Source organism: Urocampus carinirostris, chromosome 3 (genome assembly GCF_059441175.1).
Source record: "Urocampus carinirostris isolate Australia breed hairy pipefish chromosome 3, RoL_Ucar_1.0, whole genome shotgun sequence".
Classification (NCBI taxonomy): domain Eukaryota; kingdom Metazoa; phylum Chordata; class Actinopteri; order Syngnathiformes; family Syngnathidae; genus Urocampus; species Urocampus carinirostris.
Window position 1 is genome coordinate 4,404,057 of NC_142351.1, and position 27,714 is coordinate 4,431,770.

The 27,714-nt window shown below is 41.8% G+C and overlaps 1 protein-coding gene across 1 annotated transcript; it reads right to left on the minus strand.

The window, feature by feature from the left end:
- ndufs1 (NADH:ubiquinone oxidoreductase core subunit S1) lies at positions 1-27,672 on the minus strand. The gene is made up of 19 exons (XM_088330408.1): positions 27,564-27,672; positions 26,225-26,301; positions 26,062-26,150; positions 24,775-24,882; positions 24,615-24,691; positions 21,025-21,106; positions 20,819-20,949; positions 19,315-19,500; positions 15,747-15,881; positions 15,560-15,674; positions 12,530-12,675; positions 12,328-12,456; positions 9,192-9,321; positions 8,945-9,105; positions 5,443-5,597; positions 3,540-3,715; positions 1,836-1,970; positions 668-740; positions 1-243 (listed from the first exon to the last, which is right to left on the minus strand). Exons 2-19 carry the CDS (start codon positions 26,295-26,297, stop codon positions 152-154), a joined length of 2,193 nt encoding a protein of 730 aa, XP_088186534.1. The 5' UTR covers positions 26,298-26,301; positions 27,564-27,672; the 3' UTR covers positions 1-151.
- Positions 27,673-27,714: the final 42 nt, after the last annotated feature.

Here is a 27,714-nt window from a genome sequence, read left to right on the forward strand (position 1 = left end):
TCTACACGAACATTTTATTGGTTTTGTACATTTTTCGAAAGCTTGCTCACAGGACTGAAAGAAAATATCGGCTACAACGATCGGACATACTTTAAAGGAAACGCTTCGAGAGAATAATGGATCGTTTCCGAGAGAGTGGGATAGCGGGTGTTCAACATATGGAGGGTTCGTCGACAGCGTCCGCACCCATCGTGCTGGCTTTCACGCACTTGGCCATGGTCTGGGAAGCTCTGCTGATGGCGTCTGAACGGTGAAAACACGGGTATGAAAATGGGTCAGGTCTTCAAAAGGGGACGAGGGTGCGGTACACTGTGCAGGGTTCGTACAACTTTTCACGGCCAAATTCGAGCACTTGTTCAAGTACTTTCAAGGCCAATTTTTCCAGGACCCTCAATGCCAGGAATCCAGCGCCTATATAAACAACTCTTAATGTTGACTTGACTCAAATGCAGTCGCTACTTTGTGCTGTTTTGATCTGTTCCTAATCCTTTCGTCAAATTCAAGCAATTTCCTGAACTTGAAATCACAAAGTTCAAGCATTTTTAAAGGATTTCAAGCACCCGTACGAACCCTGCAGGTAGTTCACCGTTGTTGATTCAAAACGACTCATTTTACCAAAAGGTCAGAAATTTGCATGCCTGAAAACAAAAATGGCCTTTCCACATACCTGTCATGTAGAAGTCTGTGACTGAAAGCTGAGGTGGTATCAGTGGTGTTGCGATGAGGTCTTGCTTTAGCCCCTGACGAAGAAATGAAAGGGTCAACCCTTACTTGGTGCTTATTCGCATACGCTATTGGGCTCATTCCTATTATTAGGTCGATTTGAGTCCAAGGGACATCAAATGGGATATTTTGGGTCAAAATGGGATTACAATCATTTCCAAACGAGAATTCTTCAGGGCAAGGAGTTGATTCCTCGAATAAACGCATTTTTGTGCGATAAAACCCATAACCATAGGATAGAAAGTAATCCAAAGTGTAGTTGTCAAACGGGACTAAAAACACAGAAGATAGAAGCAGACAATTAAAACAATAAATCACAAAAAGAGCGAAATAACACGGAGCTGCCGGAAAGGCTATTAATCGATATTTTCATTCAGTTTTAATCATCACAGTTAATTGGTAATACAAAGCAGTTATCACTTCAAATTTTTCAGTTCATATATTCTTTGTGGTTTGCTGTCTTGCCATAGTTGTAATGCCTTCTCAAGGTCCAATCCATTATCATCCTCCTCATAGCGTCACCAGGAATATAATTTAGTCCATTTTGGCAGAAAAGTCCTTTTCGGAGTATTCTTTTGTTTATTTTCTTTCGTCGATTCATTCCCTTCAAAACACATGTTTTCCTTGCCTTCGCGGTCTTCCAAAGAATTTCTCCGCCGTTTTTTCGTGCCGGAATTATTGCCGTTGTTACCACTTTCTGTGTTATGTTTCGACTTATTACCGACACGGAAGAAAATGACCAATTTTGTGTTGATTTGCACCTAATACCAACAGTTTTTTCGGAGGCATACTTCTCTTTCACTCGACAACCGCCACAACAATGACGTCATCTCGAAGCAACGAGATCTCGTTTGCCGAGATCGGCGCGAGACCAAAACAACAATGGCGGATCTGCCTGACGAAAAGTTTGGAGTGCGGTAAATCTTTGTTAAAAAAAAAAAAAAAAAAAAAGTAATCGGGTAATAATGACAATTTGGTGTCAAAAACGTTGTGTCCCAGGGACGCACGTTAATTTGACACTATGCGTACCCAGCAAAAATGATGCGTCTAGGACACAGGTACGCGGGCAAACGAGAACACTGCACATAATAAGCACTGAACAGCATGTTTACCTTAGAGAGTTCGTTGGCTTGCTGAAAATAGTTGGCCTCTTCCACATCGTCGTACCGCACGAGATTCGGAGACACCTCAGCAAGCCTCGATCGAACTTCATCCAGCGAGTCGTACGGGAGTGTCACACCCGCCAGCTGCAACCAAAGCAGTTTTTCAGTGAATGGCTGCAAGCATTCGTCTCGACGCGATACGGCACAGGGTTCGAACACCTTTATCATGGCCAAATTCGAGCACTATGAGCGCCAATTCTTTATATTTCCCAGTACTTTCAAAAGAAGAAATCTAGTGCCGATCAAAAGGTGTTGTGGAAGGTAGGTAATAACTAATGACAAGGAAAGTTGAACCGGAAACTGGAGGCGGGCCAGTCTTGGAGCTGACGGTAGCCTGTTGCAGGAGGTCACAAGCGGTAATGCCGAGTGAGTCGGGGCGGGCGACCATCACGAGATATCACGAGTTGTTTTGAGGACAGTATAAAGACCCATGTTGAAAGTTCCTGGAACTTTGAACGTGTCCCGAATGCAATAAAGAGCGTTCCCTTTTTGCCTTATCTCCTCTCTGCGTATATTTTGGGGCGATGCCCAACAACGTTCTCTCCAAAAAAGGTTTATTGTTGTGGTTGACTTTGTTGCCGTTCCTATCTATGAGCTGCTAAAAACTGACATGAATTCTGCCATTCGGCTTCAACAATGCATGTGGAGCTTCAATACGTCACACTTGTTTACAAACACGAAAAGGCCTCTAGGTTTTGGGAAGTAATGGAGCTCAATACGGAAGACAAAAAAGAAAGAATGTACTGAAGCAGAAAAATGAGCCAAGTGTGGACTCATTTTAATAATTTTGATTGCTTCGAAGCAGGGTGCATTCATTCTTTCACTGCTGATCTTTAGCTTTGATTATTTTAATTTATATTTTGTGTGTTTTTCAGAAGATCTGTGTCTAAATTGGTGAAAATAGATTGTAAATGGATAATTGTTTTGCATTTGATCATTTATCAATAGCACCTAATTAATACTTTTAATTTATTTCTCAATGTTTTGCATTTTCAGGGATTCTGCGTCGTTCAGTGGGTAAAAAGCTGAAATTGTTTTTGGAATTTGACATTCTTATGTAGATCTGTACATTTTTTAATATTCATCCCGTGCAAAACATGTGGAAATACTGATTACAACATAATTTGGCGCATTCAGTGTCTTTATTATTGACAGGGTTGGGTAGGGTCACTTTAACTTGATTACTTTCAGTTACTTTTGGATTACTCTGATACCAAATATGCTAAAAAAAGACAAAAGATTACTAAATTAATAAATTTTGTGCAGGCTTGGGGAGGAACGGAATACATGGAACGGCAAAAATGATGTTGGCAAGCTGGATATTTTTTCATTTTGTTTCTGTCGCATTTTATGTTAGTTTTGCCGGAGATCATAGAGATCAAAGCCAGGAGAGAAAGCTTACCACATGTTGTGAGTCATAATTTCATTCATATTTGGTTTCTTTTGTCTTTTATTAGCATATTTGGTATTGGAGTAATCCAAAAGTAATTGAGAGTAATCAAGTTAAAGTAACCCAACCCTGATTATTGATAATATATCACTTAAAAAAACAATGGCCACAATTTCAAGCATGTTCAAGCATAATTCAAACATTTTCCTGACCTCAAAAACACAAAATTAAAATTCAAGCATTTTCAAGGATTTCAAGCTCACCTCAGCCACAGCTCGGATAATCTTCCAGTCCTCTCGGGCCATTCCGGGTGGCGTCACTGCTACCTGGGTGTGTTGGCTTCTCCCCTCCGTGTTGACATACGTGGCGTTTTTCTCGGTGTATGCGGCGCCGGGGAGAATGATGTCGGCCATTGTTGCGCCCACGTCTCCATGATGACCTGCAACAAGTTTAATTGGAGCTGAAATTTTCGACGCCATTGCACAGGGCGTGCCACGCAACTGCACAACTACACAACGAGATCTCGTTGGCCGAGTTCGGCGTGCAGACGAAAACTCGGACCGCGAGACTAAAACAACAATGGCTGATCTGCCTGAAGAAAAGTTTGGAGTGCGGTAAATCTTTGTTTAAAAAAATGAAAAAAAGGAATCAGGTAGTAATGACAATTTTGTGTCAAAAAATTGATTTGACACTATGCGTCCCCAGCAAAAATGATGCGTCTAGGACGCGGGGAAACCAGAACACTGGTCTAACTGTGTCAAACTAGAATAGTAAAGGGTTGCTTTTTGACACTTCACATGACGCCATAATGACAAGCCAATAGAGCAGGCGCGTTGACGTCATTGTCACGTACCTTTTAAAAGAATATTTCTTCATTCATTTTTTTGTTCTATAGCAGGGGTTGGCAACCTATGACACGCGTGCCAGCAGGGGCACGCGAAGGGTTAACCAGTGGCACATAATAATGATTATTTTTTTAAAATGCGCATTTTTACCTGAAATTTAGACATTTTCGGTTATGCTCTGTTAGAGGCTTTACGGTAGCGCCCCTCCTCCTCTGCTTCGTGTGCGAGTGTGTGTCTGCGCAGCGCCGAGGAGAGATCCGTGTTTTAACCCAACCACAGAAACACCGGCGCGATAAATGAACGAATCATGACATCTCCTCCAGCGAAAAAATCCCGTTCTTTCCAGCCAGCGTGGGCAAATGACTGGGGCTTTGTGCAAAAAAAAAATTTAAAAAAAATTGACCGTTCTGTTTGTGCATTATGCCTCGAGAGCGTTGTAACTCGCACATCAAGTGTTACACGTCATTACGAAACAAATTATGAACATGAATTCAGGGATGAGTCTGACATGTGCTGTGTCCAGGTACGGCAAACAAACACAGACCCTGAAGACCTTCGTCACTGCTAAAAACGCCACCACTGAAGCAAGCTATCACATTGCTCACTGCATAGCAAAGCACGGAAAACTATGTATATCTGCAACCAAATCAGCTGTTATTTCTGTTGCACTTATTTTCAAGTAACCTTCTGCTTTGCTGCTGTTATTTCAAGTTTTTATATCTTCCGCAATAAGATTTTATTGATGAATGCTAAGGTAGCTGTCCATAATACTTGTTTTTTTGATTGTAGTTCATTGTTGATGAAGAATGGTTGATTCTGGTTAATTCTTGTGTTAAAAACTTGACGATGGATCTCTACAGGCCTTTCCACATTTTGCTCACGTTCAGTTTTTACTCTATTGATGAACAAGAATAGTGGAAGATAAATTGGTCAGTTATACGATTTCAATGAATATCCATGTTGTATATTTGGACTGGTGTAAAATGACAGCTCTGTTGGATATAAAAGAAATGTTGTGTGAGTCATTAATCTTGGTACAAGGACATTTGAAAGTGGAACTCTACACCAAAAAGGTTGCTGACCCCTGGTCTATAGAGTCAGACTGCCAATAAACTTGGCAATGGCCACAATTCCAAGCATTTTCAGGCATTTCACCCAAAGTTCAAGCATCTTCCAGGCCTTGAAAACACAACATTAAAATTCAAGCCTATTCAAGGATTTCAAGCACCCGTATGAACCCTGAGATGAAAACAGCTCAAAGTGCGCATGGACGCCAGATTCCCCACGCGGTGGGGGTCAAGTGTTGGTTTGTTGTATTTACCCTGGTAGATAACGAGGCTGTCTTTAGGAAGGTCGGCTCGCGTGATACAGCCACTGTCGGCTCCCAGCAGGAACAAGACTTTGGGTGGGTTGGTCCTGATGGCATCTACACCCGCTTTGTAACCCAGGTCCAGAGCGGCGACTTGACTGGCCACTCTGGAAAAAAAAAAAAAACAGAGAATCTCAAATTTGACATCCCGTCTCATATATTTTAGGGCTGCAACCAATGTTCCCTCTTGCCCGCACATCCTCAGCGCACAAGAAAATCTAGCCAGCGCACAAAAATCACTGCTCGAAATTGCTAATTAAGAAGCGAATTAAGTCAAAGTTACAGTGCATGGAGGTAAAAATACACAGGTTCCTCTGACGCTGTTTTCTAAATACGGTATTTTGAAGTCAATGTCGAACAAAGTTGAAAAGTAAAGTCAGTAGAGTTTTTCGAGAACCGGCTTCTTCGGCCCGGCTCACTAAAGAGATCCGGCTCTTTCGGGTCCCAAACGGCTCTTCAGGTTGTTTTTGCTTCTTGAATCCCTACACGACCAAATATTATGTAAAATTGTGCACCAAATGACTTAAAAGAAGGGGGATAGAACAAAAAAGAAAAAATACCAATATGAAAAAGTAGTGAAAAGCTGAGAAAAAAGAAACCAGAAGAAGAGAAAAAAGAAGGAAAAAAAACAGAAAAAAAGAAAAGATACAAAAGAAAAAAAGTAAATAGAGAACAAAAAGAAATAAGTAACAGCTCGGAAAAAATAAACACAATGAGATTTTTTTTAAAGAATTAAAAAAGAAAAGAAAAAAAAACAAGGGAAAAAGAAGAAAAAGTTTGTGTAGCATTCAAATAATTTCTAATTATACCAAGTCAATCTTGTTGCCAACATTGTACTTCCACAAAAAAAATGTGATTACAGTTCTGTATCTTGCAACTGACGAAATAAGCCCCCAAAAATGTTAGTATTGTGCGTCAAAAGATACCAGGAAAAAAATAATGAAAATCTTGTGAAAGAAATGACGTTTGTAGGCCGTAAAACCTTTGCAATAATACATGAGTCAATTCATTCAAAAGTGAAAAATTTTTTTGCATTGCCGGAAACTCAGCAAAATGGAACTTGATGTCAAGTTTTGGACATGTTTCATAATGACTTAGTTGCCACACTTGGGATTGCCGTTGCTCACTGTTGTTTCAAGAGTTGCTCACCGACTTTGGGTGAACGCTCAGACCCCTGGAAAATTACAGGGAACATTGGTCTTGAACTAACAATTAGTTTCATAATCAATGAATCGGTTGATCATTCTTTTGATAAATCAATGAAACAAAGTTTTTAAAAAACACATTTTTAACGTCCTTGTGCTTATTCAATGATTGAGGTTTTGAACAGATGTAAATGTTCTGCATTTATATGGCGCTTACAAGTCAATGAAGACCTCCCAAAGCGCTTTACAATTTGCTTCATACTTTCCCTTTTTAGAAACACTAACCGATAGCAGCGTCAGCCATGCAAGAGAACTACCTGCTATCGGGTGCATTAGGGATTCAGTGTCTTGCCAAAGGACACTTCCACATATAACTCATAAATTGCGCACAAAACAACAGAATATTTTATACAGTAAAATAAAACAAAAATAGTGTTTGTCAGATAACAATAAACGAAAATATATACATACACCTGCAAATATGTGAGACTATTTTCCTTCCACTTTATCCAAAGATCATATTTTATTTGGACTTATCATAAAAAAAAAAACGAAAAAATAGCAATACATTACGTTTAAAATGTTTTTCCCACCCATAAAATTCCAATATGTAAACCCACTTTTCAAAATGTTGTCAACAAATTTGTTTTTTGGGGTTAAATCTTTGAATCTTTGACTCGGGTTGGTTCGGACACATGAAGAGGATGGATGAGGAGCGAATGTTGAAGAGGATCTACAGAGCAGAAGTCAATGGAAAGAGACCAAGAGGAAAGAGGTATGAATCTAATGGAAGCTAGAGCTCTTGTTGGTGATAAGAATGAGTGGACAGGTGTTGTAAAAGGATAGTGGGATGTTTGGACGCATTCTAAGGGATGGGCAGGGCACCCGTAAGACGCGACAGGGGTAAACCAGCGAAAGCTGTCGGGCCCTGCTGTTGAACAAAAGAGTGTGTTGTGGCACCCTAACCCGAGTGACATGGCCACTTTCTTGTGTCCCATTTCATCTGGAGGGACAAAAGCATGACCAACATGGGTGCCAAGGTACTTGTTTGGGTGTTTGGGCTTTTGGGTTGGCCATGGTCCAGTGTTTATTTTAGCTGTGAAAAGTGATGGGTCCCGGGGACTCGCATGCTCAAAAATCTATGGGTCCCCAAAATTTAGTGTTATCGAGGTTGAAATTGTAAATCGGTGACAAATATATCATATAAATCTATATATTCATTCAATATTAATCGTCAAATTATGAATTCATTTTCTGCATCAAATTATTGTTGGTAATATACCGATTAAAGGGATAACCACAAACCTGTCTTTTTTTTCATTTTCTCCTTTTATACTTCCTTTTTTTCTTCACTTCTTTATACAACATCATAATTCGTAATATAATGCATCAAAGCAAGTGAGCCGTTTGAGACCCGGCTCTCTTTAATGAGTTGAGCCAGAAAAGCCGGTTCTCTAAAAAGAGACGGACTTTTCACCACACAACTCGAGATCGGCGTGCGGACGAAAACTCGAACCGCGAGACCAAAACAACATCTGCCGGATCTGGCTGACGAAAATTTTGGGAGTGCGGTAAATCTTTGTTTAAAAAAAATAAAAAAAATGTAATCGGGTAATAATGACAATTTGGTGTCAAAAAAGTTGCGTCCCGGGGACGTAGGGACGCGAGAAGACCAGAACACTGATGGTCCAAAAAATTGTGTGTGTGATTTTTTTTGCTACTTTTTCCCTTTTCATTTTCTTTGCTTTTTGTATTTGTTTGTCTTGCTGTCGGTCACCCCTCTTGAGGGATATGACTAAAGTAGGTAGGTAGATAGAGATAGATAGATAGATGTCTAGATAGATAGATAGATGGATAGAAATATTTGAATGTAATAACATTTTCAATATGAAAAATATATATAATATGCTTAAGGATCTCCCTCTTGTGTAAATTTAAACATGTCACCATTATTTTATTTTTACTTTGTTTATGTTCTGATTTTTTTTCTCTGTATTTCTGCAGCATTTTCCGTTCCCTTGAAAATGCTAATTTTATGACTGTTTCATGACAATTTTATTTGGAACAATGCAGAAGGATTTAGAAAAAAAATCCAAGATTCTATTTCAGTCTCAAGTCGCCCTCTGTCGGACCAAAGCGGTACTACAACTCTCAGCGTCATAACAGAATTGTCGTCATAACAGAATTGTCTGCACTTATTCTACATCGCTTTAACGTCCTAATGAGTCGCCGACGCTTTTGATCATCGGTTTTAATGGATACCTTGTTGCAGCCCTAATATATCCCGTTGTGTCATCGGCCGCTCATACCTGTGAAGGACATTGAGAACTTTCCACCCTTTCTCTACTCCGCTACTTGTTCTGGCATTCTGAGCGATGGTGGACACTGAACTCAAAATGGCGGCACCGTCTTCCCTTTGTAAAGCGCTACTGCCGACCACAACCACCGGACGCTTTGCGGCTGCCAGAACCTACAGGTGGAAAAAAATAGCCGATCAGGTCAATCTTTCACTTAGTAACAGTTACGACGAAAAAGTCAAGAGAGTAGAACATTGACCTGGCAGAAAGGATGTGTTCCATTTGCGAGTTCCTTCAGGACAGACGTCTCCTCTCCAAGATGGTCGTAGGTGTAACTCAGGTCAATATCGAGACCGACGAGGGCAACACGGAGCTCATTATGAAGCCAGCTGGAAATGCAAAGCGGAACGTGTAAAATGTAACAATTTTTTCCACATTATTGGGCTTGCAGTCCTGACGACCCTGCTGAAGATAAGCGGTGCAGATAGTAAATGGATGAATGGATGGGCTAGCAGTTACTCTTCTGTTGCAGTAAAAATACAGTAGTATTACCAGGGTCACTTTAAAAATGTAGTCCGATACAGTTACTAGAGCTCGACCAATCATCGGCACTGATATTTGGGAATTTGAGGGAATGGGTATCCCTAACCCTAAGCCAGTTTTTAAGCACTAGATTCAGATTCAGATTCAGATCTACTTTATTGTCTGTATACACGTGTATACAGAACGAAATGTCGATACATATGACCCGCACAGTTTCCTCGAATGTACAGATATAAGTAAAAGTTGTCTTGTATTATGGCTACGTATAGTATTTTACCATAGTGCCGATAGTGCAAGAGGAGTAGCTAACCGGATGTGCAAAATGGGCAGTCAGGTTAACAAGTCAGGTAAACAGTAACATTAACACTGTAACAATAACGCTGTAAGTACAATAGTGCAGAGAGCAAATGTGCAAGGAGTGGCAAGCTATAAAGAACTGCCAGTAGTGCAAAAAGTCAGATTAGTAGCCGTTTAGATTTAGGTTAACTATATGTTAGATTGACCATTTAACAGTCTAATGGCCAGGGGGACTAGACTACTGCGGAACCTGGTGGTCCTGCACCGCACACTGCAGTATCTCTTCCCAGAGGCTAGCAGAGTGAACAGTCCATGATGGGGGTGAGAGGGGTCCCCGATAATGTTCTTAGCATGGGATAGGCAGCGCTTCTGGCCAATGTCCTGAATGGAGGGAAGTGTAGTCCCGATTATTTTCTCTGCTGTCCTCGTTACCCTCCTCACACTACCCCAGTCGGTAGCGCTGCAGCCTCCACACCACACAGAGATACAGCTGGTCAGGATACTCTCTATGGTGCCCCTGTAGAATGTGATGAGGGAGGGTGGGGGCAGGTGGGCTCTCCTCATCCTCTGCAGGAAGTACAGGCGCTGCTGTGTTTGCTTTTTATGTTTTTTTTTTTTCTCCAAGGAGACCAAAAGGAAGGCCGCGATTGACATGGATGGATGGTGTCGTCGTCGTCGTTGAGTCACTCAAGGCGCCTAAGGTAATCCATAGTAGCGCCAGACTCGCTCGTGGGAGGCTCCGTAGTTCTCCGAAGGAGAGGGGGCTGCGACTGTCCTGTGCCGCCAGGCCTGACGGGGCGCGACCCAAGCAAACCAAGCAGAGGAAGCCTCTAAAGTCCTTAGTACGTTCGGACAGGCCGGTGCATGATTTATGGAAGCCCCGTGGGCAGGTAGTACAGGTGATTGGGGTGTGGTCGCAGCGAACGGTTCGAAAGCACCACTGGCATTTGGACTGGGGGCCAGGGTTGCTCTCGAAGTCGCCCGCTCTAAGAAGAACAGAGAGAGGAGAGTAGAAGAAAGAGAAAGAGGGACAGATAGAAAGAGAGAAAGACAGACAGAGTAAAACGCAAAAAGGGGGAAAAGAGAGTGAGAGAGGTGGGGAGAGAGTAGGAAAGAGAGGGATAGAGAAAATGAGAGACAAGAGTGTAAAGGGGGAAGAGAGAAAAGGAGAGACAAAGAAGGAGAGAGGACCAAGAAAGAAAGAAAGAGCGAGTCTGAGTGGACTGAGTTGGATTCGTAAGGCTCCCCCCCGGGAGAGAGCCCTTCGCAGGACACCACGGGAAGGTTCCTAGTCTTTGTCCTGCGATGGATGGTGTTATGAGTGCACTGCAAGAAAGAGGTCTGAATCTAGTGGAAGCTAGAGGTATTGTTGGTGTTAGGAATGAGTGGAGAGGTGTTGTAAAAGGATAGTGGGATGTTTGGACGCGTTCTAAGGGATGGGAAGGGCACCTGTATGATACGGCAGGGGTAAACCAGTGAAGGCTGTCGAACAGAAGAGTGTGTTGTGTCACCCTGACCCGAGTGACACGGCCGCTTTCGGGTGTCCCGTTTCATCTGGAGGGACGAAAGCATGACCGACTTAGGTGCCGAGGTGCCTAACTTGTTTGGGTGTTTGGGCAATTTGGGTTGGCCATGGGCCAAAAATGTTTGTGTGTTTTTTTTTTGCTCTTTTTTTCCTTTTTTATTTTCTTTGTTATTGTATGCGTTTGTCTTGCTGTCGGTCACCCCTCTTGAGGGATATGACCAAGGTAGATAGATAGATGATTGATTTTTTTATATCACATGTTTCATCCTGGAGTGCCATGTCTCACCTTTTTGCATACAATGTTTCACCATGTTGATATCATAGACTATTCTAATAGGTAACACTAATCAGTGGCACTTAATATGACAGGAATGCTGGAATTTACTCGGTTTAACTCGTTTGTGTGAGTTAAATGGGCGGCAGTAGCTCAGGGGGTAGAGCGCACGTCTGGGGATCAAGAGATCGCAGGTTCGATTCCCGGCTCCTCCGTGTTATATGTCGAAGTGTCCTTGGGTAAGACACTGAACCCCTAATGCTGCACAGCCGCTATTGGTAAATGTGAAGCACATTGTAATTTTTATTTAAACTTTTATCGTCGCCTGCAACTTTAATCGGGCATGTTTAAGGACTGTACTTCCCAAATCCATTCAATACGTGGACTGAGCAATTAGGGGGAAAAAAAATGGACCGTGTATACAGTAAGATCAAACATCTAGTTGGATCCGCCCATCTCTGTCTGTCCCTCACCCCCTCGGGAGGAAAACAAAGCCTATACAACAAGGACAGTACATACATCTTCTTTGTTCCTTTATCTCTTTGTTTTCCTTATATCCTCACTGTAAAATGTGGCACTGGAGTGCCACGTCTAATTTCGTTGTCACAATATATCCCGTGTTGTAACAATGACAATAAAGGTATATTCTATTCATTCCATTCTAAAGCGTTTTGGGAAGTCTTCATTGACTTGAAAAGCGCTATATAAATGCAGATCATTTCATTTCAAATGCACTGGCAAGGTAAGAGGCGTTACCTCTTGCGAATTCTGGCGTTGAACAATGGGGCTTCGTAGCGTGGGTTCGTCCCAACCAGCAGAAGCAGGTCAGAGTCCTCGATGCCGGCGATACGCGAGTTCAACAGGTAGTTAGATCGCAAATCGGTGCTTAAAAAGGGAGTGAGCAAAGAGAGATTCAGACACACGATAGTGTTGCTTTCGCCAATATTTTTCGACTTACCCGGCTCCAGCCGTTGGAAAGACCTCCTCGGTGCAGAGGCTTTCTGAGTCCAACCGGTTGAGGAGATCTTTCAGGGAGACGAGAGCTTCGGCGTCTGCCATGCCTCCTGCGATGGCTGCCACGTCGCTGCCATGTACACCTTGCAGCTGAACACAACATGAACCGGATTTTTCGGATCATTAATCGCAGTTTTTGTCTTAGGTTTGCAAGAAGGGGCGTGGAACACACTTTGTGAGACTTATGTGTGAAATGATGAACACATTGCGAACAACTTTGCGCATCACTTATTGTCTGTTCACTCCTTCGTGGATTTTTAATTGAACTTGATTGATTATCATTGCGGTCAGTCTACCTCTCCGAATCCAAACAAATTAGACCTCAGAGAAATGCTGATCATCACCGGGTTCTACACAAATTGTTATCGGATCAGGGAATTTACTGAGAAATTAATAGCGAGACTGAAGGTCGGGCCTACTGCTACGGCTAAGCTAACATCCCTGACAAGCTACCCATGCATAGCCTGCATTTCATCAACACCAGATCCATTAACCATCAAATAAACCACCTGGAGCTACAACTCCAGGAAAACTGATACATTTGGGACACTTATTTTAATTCAAGCCAAACTGAGTTTTTACATGCCTGCCTTCTGACCCAAAGAGCCATAAAAGAAAACATTTTTATTTTTGAGAGCCAAACCAAAATTCAACAAAAAAAATCTATGAAATAATAATGCTAGAGCCCGTATCCCATATCAATACAAATATACCAGTTAAAATTGGTCTCCCACCCACAATGACTTAAAAGTGTTGAGGCTCATTTTGACTGCCATTTTTGTTCTCAATAACGGTTTCCAAACCAGGTAGAGGCAAAGTTCTTGTGTGAAAATGTCACAAAATACTCCAAACGAGGATTCTACCGTACCTTTCGTGCAGAAGGCGCTGGGCCAGGAGAAAGAGTTTGCTCGCCCTGTGTATGGCTCCGCCTATTCTTACCCCTCACCCAGTAAAGTTGCTCTAGGTGTTTTTCTAGAGCTTTTGGGTAAAACGTTTGTTTTGGGTTAAAGTTTGTTCGGTGGTTGCTCAGCATAAAGTGTCTCAGCGGTGAACATGGAATGTTTAATGAGCTTCCATATAAAGCAGGGATCGGGAACCTATGGCTCGCGAGCCATGTATGGCTCTTTCTATGAGTACCTGTAGCTCAGAGACAAATTTGATTGCATGCAAATTTGCTCCATCTCGTTCAAAACTTGAGCGATTAATCCTATTCAGATACACATTCCACTACAATTTACAGTCAAAGTGTCACAAAAAAAAAAAAAAAAAAAAAACTCGTTTTGGCTATACAATGCTAAAGAATCCTTTATATAAAAGCTCACTGTATAATCTGTGTTCAGTGATAATGATGAAATCCACAGAACAAACTGTATATACGCCAAAACACCGGAAGAGAATTTCAAGTTATTTGACTGGGTGAGTGGGGGGGATGGGTGGAGCTATGCAAAAAGTGCAAGCACTCCCTCCCATCTCTCGCGCTACTCCGTCTGCGCCAAAGGTAAACACATCAGGCTCCCTGTTTGCAGAATGTTGTGACGTTTATACAAAATAACTGCTTGCATCTGGTTTTGAAACCAATATGTAGGAAAAAAAGGGTCAAAATGAGTTTAACCGATCTTGAGTCATTGCAAGAAAGAGACAAGTTTAAAGTGCTATGTTTGTTGATTTTGGGACACGGGCTCTGGCATTATTCTCTTTTCATAATTTTTATCAAATCATTAAAAATAAATGTGCTGAAGACTAAGCTTTTGTTTGGGGCACGGGTTTAGCAATTTGGGAAATTTGTCTCATAATATATGGTGTGGCTCTTTCCCAAAATAAAATTAATATACCGTATTTTCCACACTATAGGGCGCACCTTAAAGCCTTTATTTTTTTCAAAAGCTGACCATGCGCCTTATAATACAGTGCGCCTTATATATGGATCAATGTCAAGTCGCAAAGTCTTGCAACTAAGGCAAGCAGCCGCCGACTCGATTTTCCCCCGAAGGCGAAGTAGTCCGCGGTATATGCTGGGATTTATATACCGGCGTTTCATTTCCTAACCAATGTGTCAATCATCATTTGAATCGGTCACTATTGGCTAAAGTTATTCGGAGGTAAAGGGGGCGGATCCTTTTGATCATTTACAGGATCGCATAGGCTAAAGGGGCGAAACAAAGCCTGCAATTGGCCGAAAAAGATGAATGTGAATCACACGTTGGGTTGCACTACGGCATAGAGAAAACATTTTTTACTATTCTGTATTTGTAAAATATTTTACTCTCCTGGATTTACTACACTCACGGTTGTAAGAAGACCACGGTTACGTATCATTATTGAACCTGATGGCTGCAAGAGAACTTAGGTGAGCTATGCGGCTTTATATTTTCCCGGTATCTTGTTTTAGAACGATCTTGATGTTTCTGTGATGAGTGTTTGTCGTATGCACAGTAAAGAACCCCGTTTCTCTACACAATAAAATTCTTACCAGTCCACACAGTTGCCAGCAAAAAATAAAATGGAAACTAGGGAATGGTTGGCATTTCTTGAATCCCAAGACTTTAACCTTCCGAATGATATTTGGAACGATGCATTTGAGTGATTGGTGACATCGTACAGACACTGTTTCCGTACATGTCTGAGATGTATTTGCTTCTTTGCAAGCTTTGGGAATGTTAAGGGGGTAATAAGTTGGACTGAACTATCTGACTGTTTTGTCGACGTTCCCATTGTAGCGCCTTATAATCCGGTGCGCCTTATGTATGGAAAATAAAGGACCAAAAACAATTTTTTGGGGGTGCGCCTCATAATGCAGAAAATACGTTATTTTGCTTTTATGGCTCTTCAAAAAGGTTCCCAACCGCTGATATAAAGGATGATTTAGCGATTTACAATGACAAGTTCCACTTCATCTCCCACCATACTGTATGTACTCAAGAAAAGAAGCATAGGTTCCCGAGCAATGTTCTACAGTTATATTGAAAACACTTACGGCACCGGCGACACGAGTGAGGGCATCCTCCCAGCTGGCTGGGGTCAACTGACCAGACTCATCCTTCACCATTGGCTGAGTTAATCGCTGCCTCTTCAAACCATCATAGGCGAACCTACGACAACACGCAAGCATTTTTTTTCACCCGTCTTTGTCGTCAAACAGAGGAAGCGGGTATTCATTTTACCTGGTCTTGTCAGATATCCACTCTTCGTTGATGTCTTCGTGTAGCCTCGGCAGCACCCTCATCACCTCGCCTCCTCTTGTGCTCACGACAATATTGCTGCCCACTGCATCCAAAACGTCGATCGACTCAGTTTTCCTGCGATGTAGTCAATATTTTAGAACACAGTCCCCTTTAATGCCACCTGCGAGGCGTTCTCTGCTGGCCTAAAAATATCTGAATCATGTGTTATTATTTGTTGTACATGAATACCGTAAATTCCGGACTATAGAGCGCACCTGATTATAAGCGGCACCCACCACATTTTAAGAGGAAAACCGATTTTGTACATACACAAGCCGCACCTGTATATAAGCCGCATGCGCCCACATTTAAACATGTAACACAAACACAAAATTAACCCAAACCCGACTTCAAGTCCCGCGATTGAAACTAAATGTCCTTCATTGAAGTCCACAGTTCAAAAATCACAGCCGGCAAAATGAACGGAAAGTGATACCGGTATTTAAGGTTTGATGCAGACCTGCAGAGTCCAGGTTCCCGTTGAAAATGAAATGATCTGCATTTATATAGCGCCTTTCAAGTCAATGACTTCCCAAAGCTGTGCAGCCATGTAAGGCGCTAACCTGCTTATTGGGGGTATTAGGGGTTCAGTGTCTTACCCAAGGACACTTCGACATGTAACACGGAGGAGCTGGGATTCGAACTGCGATCTTTTGATCCCAAGACCAGCGCTCTACCTCCTGAGCTACTGCCGCCCCAAGGAAAAAAGTGTATATTTCCAAAGGTAAGGGTGGGAAAAATATATCAGATGAACACATTTACTCACGCAACTCCTTTTTAACCAACCTTTTACCCCCTCTTCTTTCCTTGTCTGTCCCTCACCTTTAGCGGTCCCCACTTAAACTCGGCACCCCGCGTTAGTTCCGCCCCTCATTTTTTGTTCACGCGTGCAAAACATATCAGAATAAGTGTCTAAAATAAATACAAATAAATATATTACAAAAATATACAGTTGCAAATACATATTATACATGGGTTACACATATTTACAAAGAGAGTTTTCAAAGCTTTAATAATAATAATACAGCTTTGACAGGGCAGTTAATGATAGCAACACTCGAGCGCCACTAGCGGCCGTTAGAAAAATTACATAAATTGGCCGCATCACTGAATAAGCCGCAGGGTTGAAAGTTAGGGAAAAAAGTAGCGGCTTATAGTCCAGAATTTACGTTACTTATGACATAATTCCAAATTGTTTTCCAGCTTCTTTTTATGGCTTACCCCACTTGTTGCACTGCTTCCATAGGTGTGCTTTCATATTTAAATTCAACCAATAACATTTCAGCTATTACTTGTTGCCAGGATCAGAAATCTGCCTGAAATGCTTCAAAAGCAAATCCGCAGACCCCCCTGAGAGATAACTAGCGACGGCGACTGTTCGTTTGCTCAATACGATTTCAAGTTGGGAACATCACATCCTTCTTGCAAGTAAGGAAACATTAGCTCGGGGGCGATAAAGCACCCAAGTCTAAAATCTATTATTCTACTAGATCATTATAGCATCAATTTTTATCACTATAAAAGAGAACTTTGAGCTGATTTAACTTTTTTTATATTAAGCAACTTTAATGTCAAATGTTAAAATGTAAGGAGACCAAGAAGAAGGCTGCAATTGACGTGGATGGATGGTGTTATGAGTGCACTGCAGGAAAGAGGTCTAAAAATAGTGGAAGCTAGAGCTCTTGTTGGTGATAGGAATGAGTGGAGAGGTGTTGTAAAAGGATAGTGGGATGTTTGGACGCGTTCTATGATACGGCAGGGGTAAACCAGCGAAAGTTGTCGGGCCTTGCTGTTGAACAGAAGAGTGTGTTGTGACATGGCCGCTTTCTTGTGTCCCGTTTCATCTGGAGGGACGAAAGCATGACCGACTTGGGTGCCGAGGTGCTTAACTTGTTTGGGTGTTTGGGCATTTGGGTTTGCCATGGTCCCATAAAAATTTCATGTGTGTTTTTTGCTGTTTTTTTAAATTTTCTTTGTTTTTTTATGCGTTTGTCTTGCTGTCGGTCACCCCTCTCCAGGGATATGACCAAGGAAGATAGATAGAATAGAACTTTAATGTCAAATAGGAATCTCACAATTAGAAAATTGACCTTTCAGTTTAACAACAAATAATCTGTGAACTACAAGAATTATCTTTACATTTGTTGTGTGAAACACATTATGCCTAAAAAACACAGAACCCATAAATTTAGATATTTAGATTTACAAAAACATATATATTTTCCGCACTATAAAGCGCACCTAAAAGCCTTTATTTTTTTCAAAAGCAGACCATGCGCCTTATAATACAGTGCGCCTTATATATGGATCAATATTAAGTCGCAAACTAATGCAACTAATGCAAGCAGCCGCCGACTCGATTTTCCCCCGAACGCGAAGTAGTCCGCGGTGTATGCTGGAATTTATATACCGGCGTTTCATTGGCTAAACAATGTGTTAATCATCATTTGAATCGATCACTATTGGCTAAAGTTATTCTGAGGTAAAGGGGGCGGATCCTTTTTATCATTTACAGGCTCGCATAGACTAAAGGGGCAAAACAAACCCTGCAATTGGCCGAAAAAGATGTGTCAATCATCAGTTGAATCGATCACTATTGGCTAAAGTTATTCGGAGGTAAATGGGGCGGATCCTTTTTATCATTCACAGGCTTGCATAGGCTAAAAGGACAAAACAAAGCCTGCAATTGGCCGAAAAAGATGAATGTGAATAGCAAGTTTGGTTGTCTACGGCATAGAGGAAACATGTTTTACCATTCTGTATTTGTAAATATTTTACTCTCCTGGATTTACTACACTCACGGATATATGAGGACCATAGTTGCACATTATTATTGAACACAACGACTTTGGTGAGCAACTCCGGCTATATATTTTCCCAGTATCTTGTTTCAGAGTGATATCGATGTTTCTGTGATGGGTCTTTTTTCACATTAAACTCAATTTCAAGTGTTTATTGTCATATGCACAGTTAAGTTGCGAGCGAAAAAGAAAATAGAAACTAAGGAATGGTTGGCATTTCTTGAATCCCAAGACTTTAACCTTTCGAATGATATTTGGAACGATGCATTTGAGTGACATCGTACGGACAACGCATCCGCACGTGTCTACGACACGTATTTGCTTCTTTGCAAGCTTTCGGAATGTTAAGGGGGTAATCAGTTGGATTAAACTATCTGACTGTTTTTTCCACGTTCCCATTGTAGCGCCTTATAATCCGGTGCGTCTTATGTATGTCAAATATAGGACCAAAAACTATTTTTTTGGGGGTGCGCCCTATAGTGCGGAAAATACGGTATATATAAAACATGCTTCTTTTTCCTCAACAAATTTAAAGTCAATTATATAGAATTTCCCCAGAAGGCATATTGACCAATCACAAGAGGAAAAAAAAGCTTCTCAAAGGGAACCGGCTCTAGATCGTCGGGGAGCCAGCTCCTGTCACTAAAGGCCAAGGTGCAAAACAAACAGCCCACTGCGAATGCCACCTCACCCAATTGGTTGCTTACCTGGTTTCCCACGGACGTGCAGTGAAAGCATAGGGCTTGGAGGTGAGCGCCCCAACGGGACAAATATCGATAACATTTCCAGAGAGCTCGGACAGAAACATCTTCTCCACGTAGGTCCCGATTTGCAAGTTGTTCCCTCGCCCTGTTGTTCCCAAGTCTTCAACTCCAGCAATTTCGCTGGCAAAACTGTTTAAAACAGTATTGAATTATTTTTTTTATCTGGACCTGAAATTGAAACGTAGCCCTGGGCGATACGACAAAAATTGTTACCACGATAAAATATTCCTTATAAGTCGATATGGATAATTAGAACCTTTTTTTTCTTTTACATTTTAAGTGTCATTTTGCCACCGAGTGAAAGTTGACAAAACCTCCATCCATTATCTGCACTGCTTATCCTCAGTAGGGTTGCGGGGGTGCTGGAGCCCATCCCAGCTATCTTCGGGCAGTGGGCAGGGGACACCCTGAACTGGTCTCAGGACACAGGAGACAGACAACTCACTGGCTCATTCACACCTAGGGACAATTTGGACCAGCCGATTAACCTGACATGCATGTTTTTGGAATGTGGGAGGAAACCGGAGTGCCCGGAGGAAACCCACGCAAGCATGGGGAGAACATGCAAACTCCACACAGGAGGTTCGATCTCATGACCTCAGAACTGTGGCGCACACGCGCTAACCACTCCGCCGTGCTGCCTAGGTGTCTAACAATGTTGACAAAATAAGTAGGGAAGAGAAAATGTTACAAATAAACACTTTCTGCAGTTTAAGGATTTAATGTTGCTAGAACCCCCTGTGCGGAGTTTGCATGTTCTCCCCGTGCTTGCAAGGGTTTCCTCCGGGCACTCCGGTTTCCTCCCACATTCCAAAAACATGCATGTTAGGTTAATTGGCGGTCCAAATTGTCCCTAGGTGTGAATGAGCGAGCAAGTTGTCTGTCTCTATGTGCCCTGCAACTGGCTGGCAACCAGTTCAGGGTGTCCCTTGCCCACTCCCCGAGGATGGCTGGGATGGGCTCCAGCACCCTTGCGACCCTACTGAGGATAAGCGGTGCAGATAATGGATGGATGGAGGTTTGTCGTGTCGCCCGTCTTGGTCAGTTCAGTTTGCAGAGCATATTGGCGCCGTTTTTGTTTTTTTATCGGACTTTAAGTGGCCAAAGTACCTACAAACAAGTGAATATGAGGGGCCTAACATGTCTATGACCCAGCATGCCGTTTATCGCTTATTTTGACCGTCATGTTTTCTTTCACCTTGTGATCCAACATCTCACTATTCCTGCAAAATGATTGGCTGGTCCTTGATACCTTTGTCGTCTCCTGAATCTTGGTCTGGAACTTGAGTTTTAATTGCATTAGCGTCCCCATTTTCGACGGCGTTCCGGTCGTTTCAATTATCGACATTTATCGAACGTTTTTATCTATCGCGGCTAAAGTGAATCATTATCGTTTTATCGCCCAGGCCTACTTACACATGATCAAATATTTCCATTTTAATGTTACCGGACACAACGGGTGCATTGGATGCATCGAGTCATGATGGTTTTGATGAGCGGTCCGATGTTCTTGTCTTCGACCGCCCGCTTTTGCTCCGTGAAACGACTGCGGTCCGACCCGAACTGCATCGATTGGTCCTGCGAACACCGCATCGAAAAATTCCGAGTCGTAAACACAAATTCTTCCGTTTTTGTGTCCGACGCAGTGTTCACCTGCAAATCGCACTCGCCTCCCTGATCACAAATTGGGCAGTCCAATGGATGGTTGGCCAACAGGAATTCCATCACTCCCTCTCTGTTAAAACCAAAGATCGGGTCTGTTAGCACTTTACTCATTCACTGCCATAACGCAGTGTTTTTCAACCTTTTTTTGACCCAGGGCACATTTTTTTTTACATTGGAAACATTTTGCAGCACACCACTAACCAAATATGTTATAAAATGACACTGAACAGTATGTTTAATTACAATACAATTTTTTTACAGCACAGACACTTGACAATGACATCATATTTGCAGAAAATGATTCAGAAATGTGGCAGCACGGCGGCGCAGTGGTTAGCGCTTGTGCGGCACAGTTCATGTCATGGGAACCTGTCGTGGGTTCAAATCCAGCTCCAGACTTCCTGTGCGGAGTTTGTATGTTCTCCCCGTGCTTGCATGGGTTTCCTCCGGGCACTCCGGTTTCCTCCCACGTTCCAAAAACATGCATTTCAGGTGGATTGGCCGGTACAAATTGTCCCTAGGTGTGAATGAGCGAATGAGTTGTCTGTCCCTGTTCCCTGCGATTGGCTGGCAACCAGTTCAGGGTGTCCCCTGCCCACTGCCTGGAGATGGCTGGGATGGGCTCCAGCCCCCCCCCCCGCGACCCTAATGAGGATAAGCGGTACGGCTGATGAGATGAGATGAGATTCAGAAATGTCTGATAAAATTTTACATTTGAAAAAGTGACATTGGATAATATCTCACGGCACACTAGATAGATAGATAGATAGATAGATACTTGTGTGTCGCGGCACAATGGTTGAAAATTACAGTGGAACCTCGGTTTTCGAACGACTCACAGTTCGAACAAATCGGAGTCCGAACAAAAATTTCGAGAAATTCTTGCTTCGTAGTTCGAACAAAAATCGGAGTTCAAACGCCGGTACGACAACTATGGCTAACTGTAGTGCAGTGGTACCGTCTAGAGGTGGATGTTTCACATCACATTTTTTATACTCCTTTTAATTTTCTCAGGTGCAATTGCACCTCCACTACACTAGGGGACGTCAGAGATTAAACAAATGTGTAGCAAATGGGCCGAGTTACAGAATTTCGTCGAACTCCACCACCCCGATGAAGCTGCAGCCACCAGAGTCACCAATGACTTTAACGACACTGTCATGAACCACTTCCGAAAAGTGCTAAAAAGAAGTCTGAAGCAAGTGTCATTGGATAGATATTTTAAGAGAAAAGAACATCCTGTAGCCGAGTCATCCGTAGAAAAGAGATTTGAACGTGTGAGCACCCCTCAGACAGAAGAGCTCCCCGAAGTTTTTATGGAAGGGGACTCTCCTTCCAAACAATCATTTTCCTTCCTCCTCCATCCCTCTCCACCGTCCACCTGCGCCTTCTGCTGACCACCACAAAGGTAAAAAAAAAAAATCCTATTCATAATTATTTTCTTTATCCTACGTACGATTAGCCTGGGTTACATTTATGTTTATGTTATTTGTGTGTTAAAGGTAAACAAAGGTAAACATTCAGGGCGTTGGAACGGTTTAAAACGATTTACATTATTTGTAATGGGAAAAATGATTTCGGTGTTGGAACAAATTGCTTTTCGAACCGGGTTCTGGAACGGATTTTGGTCGAGAACAAAGGTTCCACTGTACTGACATTACATATAATTACGTTTTCAAAAGCATCGTCCGAGTGTTTTTTGTAAACTATTCTTAAGGCTTTGCTGCAGCCGTTCCCTAACTCCCATGTCACTGGGAGCGATTCCAATACGATAAATCACCACTAGATGGCAGGAATGACTATGATCAGATCTTCGTCTGTTTTCATGAGTACGTGTGGCCCAGAGATAAAATAGAGCTTGGGCAATTATTTAATTTACTGTTACATGCGGAGCACCAAAGTGAAAAGTTGCGCATGAAATGCATCCTTTTACCAATAATGTAAATACAAATCATACCTGTCAAGCTCCATGGCTACATGCTCTTACAAACTGTCGTATTTTCCCTTACGTAATACAAAATAATCTTACACCATATTTTTTTTTTCTCAAACGTGTTTATTTATATAGTTTAACATATTATATTGTACATGTGTTTCGTTATATCATATATATATTGTTGATTAACATTTTGTTGTGAGATACTGAGTTGCTCGACATGAATGAGGTTTATTATAAAAAAAGTTCAAAAATAAAGTCGCTTGGACGTTCACTGTAGAAGGAAAATATACTTGCAAATAGAATTAAGTAGAATAATAGATTTTCTTATTTTCTGCATTAAATTATTGTTGGTAATATACTGATTCAAGGGATCACCACAAACCTGTCTATTTCATTTTCTCCTTTTATACTTCCTTTTTTTCTTAACTTCTATATACAACATCATAATTCGTAATATAATGCATCAAGGCAAGTGAGCCGTTTGAGAGCCGGCTCTAATGAGTTGAGCCGAAAAAGCCGGTTCTCTAAAAAGAGACGGACTTCCTTTCACTACACAACTACCACATGAAATCCGATGTTGAATGATGCATAATGGGAAGTCCCCAGGCGCCAGACGCATGCGCACAGTAGCATCAAGCGCTCGCTTCGTTTGCAACGGAAAAAAAACGATACCGAGATAGAGGCTACCGCGGCGAACTCGTTTGACTCGATCGATTTGCCGTTTCGTGATTGTCGGTGTAAACCTGATGGTACCTATCATTGACAAATTTGCCTTTTTCCGTACAGATTTTCTTGTACGTCGTACACGTCTTAAAATGCATAATAAACGTACTTTGTACGGCAAAAACATACAGATTGACAGGTATGGTAAATGGTCTGCATTTCTATTACGCTTTTCAAGTCAATGAAGATCTTCCAAAGCACTTTACAATGTGCTTCACACTTTTCCCTTTTACACACTAACTCACCGGTAGCAGCGTCAGCTACGCAAGGCAACTACTGTAGATAGATAGATGTCTAGATAGATGTCTAGATAGATGTCTAGATAGATGTCTAGATAGATATAGATAGATATATATAGATAGATATAGATAGATATAGATAGATATAGATAGATATAGATAGATATAGATAGATATAGATAGATATAGATAGATATAGATAGATAACTTTATTCATCCCCGCAGGGAAATTCACATCACATCAACTACCTACTATCGGGGGCATTAGGGGTTCAGTGTCTTGCCCAAGGACACTTCGACATATCACACGGAGGAGGCGGGAATCGAACATGCGACCTCCTGATCCCAAGACGATCCCTCTGCCTACTGAGCTAATGCCGCCCCAATAGCTGTTTTCTTGGAAACGAGTATTTCCAATTCACTTAGCAATGTTCAACTGTCGTTTACTATACAGTGGTAAAAGCATACTTTATTCTAATAAAAGATGACTTTCCTTTAACGTGTCCTATGCCTATATAGCTACAAAGCTAAATTTTCTATGGGCCTTCAAAAACACCGGCACTTCCCATTTGAAAGAAACGTCTGGCACAGAACGAGTTGACAATAGTTTCAGCACGTTGAAGAATGTCTAGTGGCTACAAAACGGAATTTTTCCGATGTCAACAATAAGTCCTCACCTGGCTTTTCGAGTCTTCTCAGAGTTGGTCAGGATATTCCAGCCCTTCATTACAGGCATGGCACACGCCGCCACCGGCTGGAGGCAAGAAAAAAAGGGTTACAGCAGCCACATTGTAAAGTTTAGATTTCTGATTAAATCAAGAGGGTAAACTCGTTTACCTTTGGAGCTTTCTCAATTTCGACTAGACACATGCGGCAGTTTCCGGCAACTGAGAGGCGTTCGTGGTAGCAGAACCTGGGAATCTGGATTCCTGCCTTTTCACAAGCCTGACGGTAAACAAAGAACAAAATACACATAAAAAGATCAAATCATAGGGTGCCCTAATATACCTAGCTTGACTTTGTAAAGATAATACAACCTATTCCTCACTTAAAGTAAAATATTAATGCCTTACTGTACAACAATCAGGGTTTGCACACCATTCTCAAATTCAAGCACTTTCAAGGCCTTTTAAAAAAAAATCCAGGGCCGATCAAAGGATGGTTTTTTTGGTTGGCTTTGATGACTAAAATAATTTTGCTATCTTGCGGTCAGCACATGATTTGTGTGATTTAGAGCTGTCTCTATCTACGATCTTTTAGTGTCTATGGGCTGCTATAAACTGACATGAATTCTGCCATGCTACATCAATAATTCGCTACGTCACACTCGTTTACAAATACGGAAAGGGCTCTATAAGTGTTGGGTAATAATAGAGTTGTATACCTAAGACAAAAAAAAGAAAGTACTTCTTTTTATAAAAAGGAGAAAAATTAGCCAAATTTGGACTATTTTTAATTATATTGATTGCCCCGAAGTAGTATGCATTCAATCTTTCAGACTGCGGATCTTTTGCTTTATCCATCCATTATTTGCACCGCTTATCTTCAGTAGGGTTGTGGGGTTCCTGGGGCCCATCCCAGCTGTCTTCGGGCAGTAGGCAGTGGGCAGGGGACACCCTGAACTGGTTGCCAGCCAGTCGCAGGGCACACAGAGACAGACAATTCGCTCGCTCATTCCCACCAAGGGACAATTTGGAGCAGCCAATGAACCTGACATACAGGTATTTGGGACGTGGGAGCAAACTGGAGTTCCCGAAAGAAACCCACGCAAGCACGGGGTGAACATGCAAACTCCACACAGGAAGACTAGTAGCTGAATTTGATCCCATGACCTCAGAGCTGTGCCGCAGACACGCTAACCACTCCTCCACCGTGACGTTCTTTTGCATTATGATTTACTTATCTTAATTTACATGTTTGTTGTGTGTTTTTCAGAAGACCTGTGTGCATAACGTTTATTTATGATCGATACTGCCCAGAAGCACAGCCATGGAAATAATTTCAAGTATTTCAAAACACTACAATCAAAATTCATGCATTTTCGAGGATTTCAAGCACTCGTACAAACCCAGAACAATGTGAGTCAATTCAAGTTAATAAGCAATTAAGGTGAAATGCGTTTACCTGTAGAACCGTCGTGCCAGACTCCACCTCCACCGGTTTTCCGTCAATAAACACCTCCACCATATTGCTAGCAGCACGCACATGAGTTCCTACAAAAACAATGACATTTATTTAAAACATCACTGATTTCATAGATACACAAATCAAGTCAAACACAATTTACCAGTGTAGGATGGTGCCAGGGTGCCCTTGGTGGCTCCAGCCAAAGCACGGCCAATATTCGGCAGGCGCAACATGATTCTTCATAAAATAGAGAAGAAAAAAAGTTTGCTTTATTTGAGAAATGGCATAGGTTCTCCGCTAGATTTGCAAGGGTGAAACTGTAATCAACGGAAGGAGCAAGCTTTTACTAACAAATGCATAACAACAGATGAGTAAGGAGATGAAAAAGCATCAAAATTCAAATGAAAAGATTAAATGAATACATTCAATGGAAAATAAAACAGATGTGAAATTCTAAAAATGAAATCTAAATTCATGAAAATAAAAACGTATCGATATTCTCCTCTACTTCGGGTTTTATGGCTGATGGCATCCATCACTTTGGTGGATTACCGACCCCATCATTGCGGTTATCTCTGTTCCACTGCTTCAATTATATCTCCCGTACTCCTTAAACATTGGTGATATTGGTGTGTGAGTGTGTGTGTGCGGACGGGTAGGTGTGAAGCCAATTGTAAAGCGCTTTGGGAGGTCTTTGTTGACTTGAAAGGCGCTATATAAATGCAGACCATTTTTTTATGAATAACCTATATTTAATGTTATTAATATGTTGTTGTTTGCCCTCATGTAGGTTTTAGATCAGGGGATGGTGTCATAATTGTCTGTAGTTTGCAATAGTCTTTGATCTGTGCAGCCCTTTGAGACTGTGATTAAGGGCGTCACAAATAAACATGACTTGACTTGAAGTTTTCCCTTGCCCTCATGTAGGCTTTAGATCAGGGGATGGTGTCATAATAGTCTGTAGTTTGCAATAGTCTTTGGTCTGTGCAGCCCTATGAGACTCTTTTTAGCGGCCCAGGTGAAACTCGCGTAAGTTCGCTTGTAATAGTTATGCAATAGTAATTGTATTGCACAGGTGAATTGTGCAAATAGTTTCTTTCCCTTTGATAATGAATGATTTTTCATTGTTTATTACAGTGTCTAAATAAAAAGCGACAGAAAACCCTAATAAATAAAATGCAAGTACTGCACCGTCATTTTTTTTGTCACTGACAGGTGTCTGAACAAAATGTCACAGCACAACCTCCAAAAATACATTTAGCGAGTAAAATTAAAGAAATGTACTCTAAAAAGGCTATTCTATACCGAAAAAATAGATAATACGTGACGCAAAATGACTCCTTGCTATAAGGAGAACGGCATTAGCTAAGCGAACTACTCAAGGACATTGTGTCGTAACTACTTTGCGGTGGTGATATCAAATACCGCGCGAGTTTCTACTTAAATAACGCAATTTGGATTCTAAAATACAAACATTAATGACATCTCCCGATTCCTACCTGTCGCTATTTGGCCTTCTGGACCAGAACAGCGGTGAAGGTCTGTTTGGCAATCCACAAACAACGACGTTGTTGGCGGAAGTGGCTAACCCTTTTACTTCCGGTTTGGGTCAGAGGTCAAAACTTACGTCGTTTTGCCATCTAGTGGACA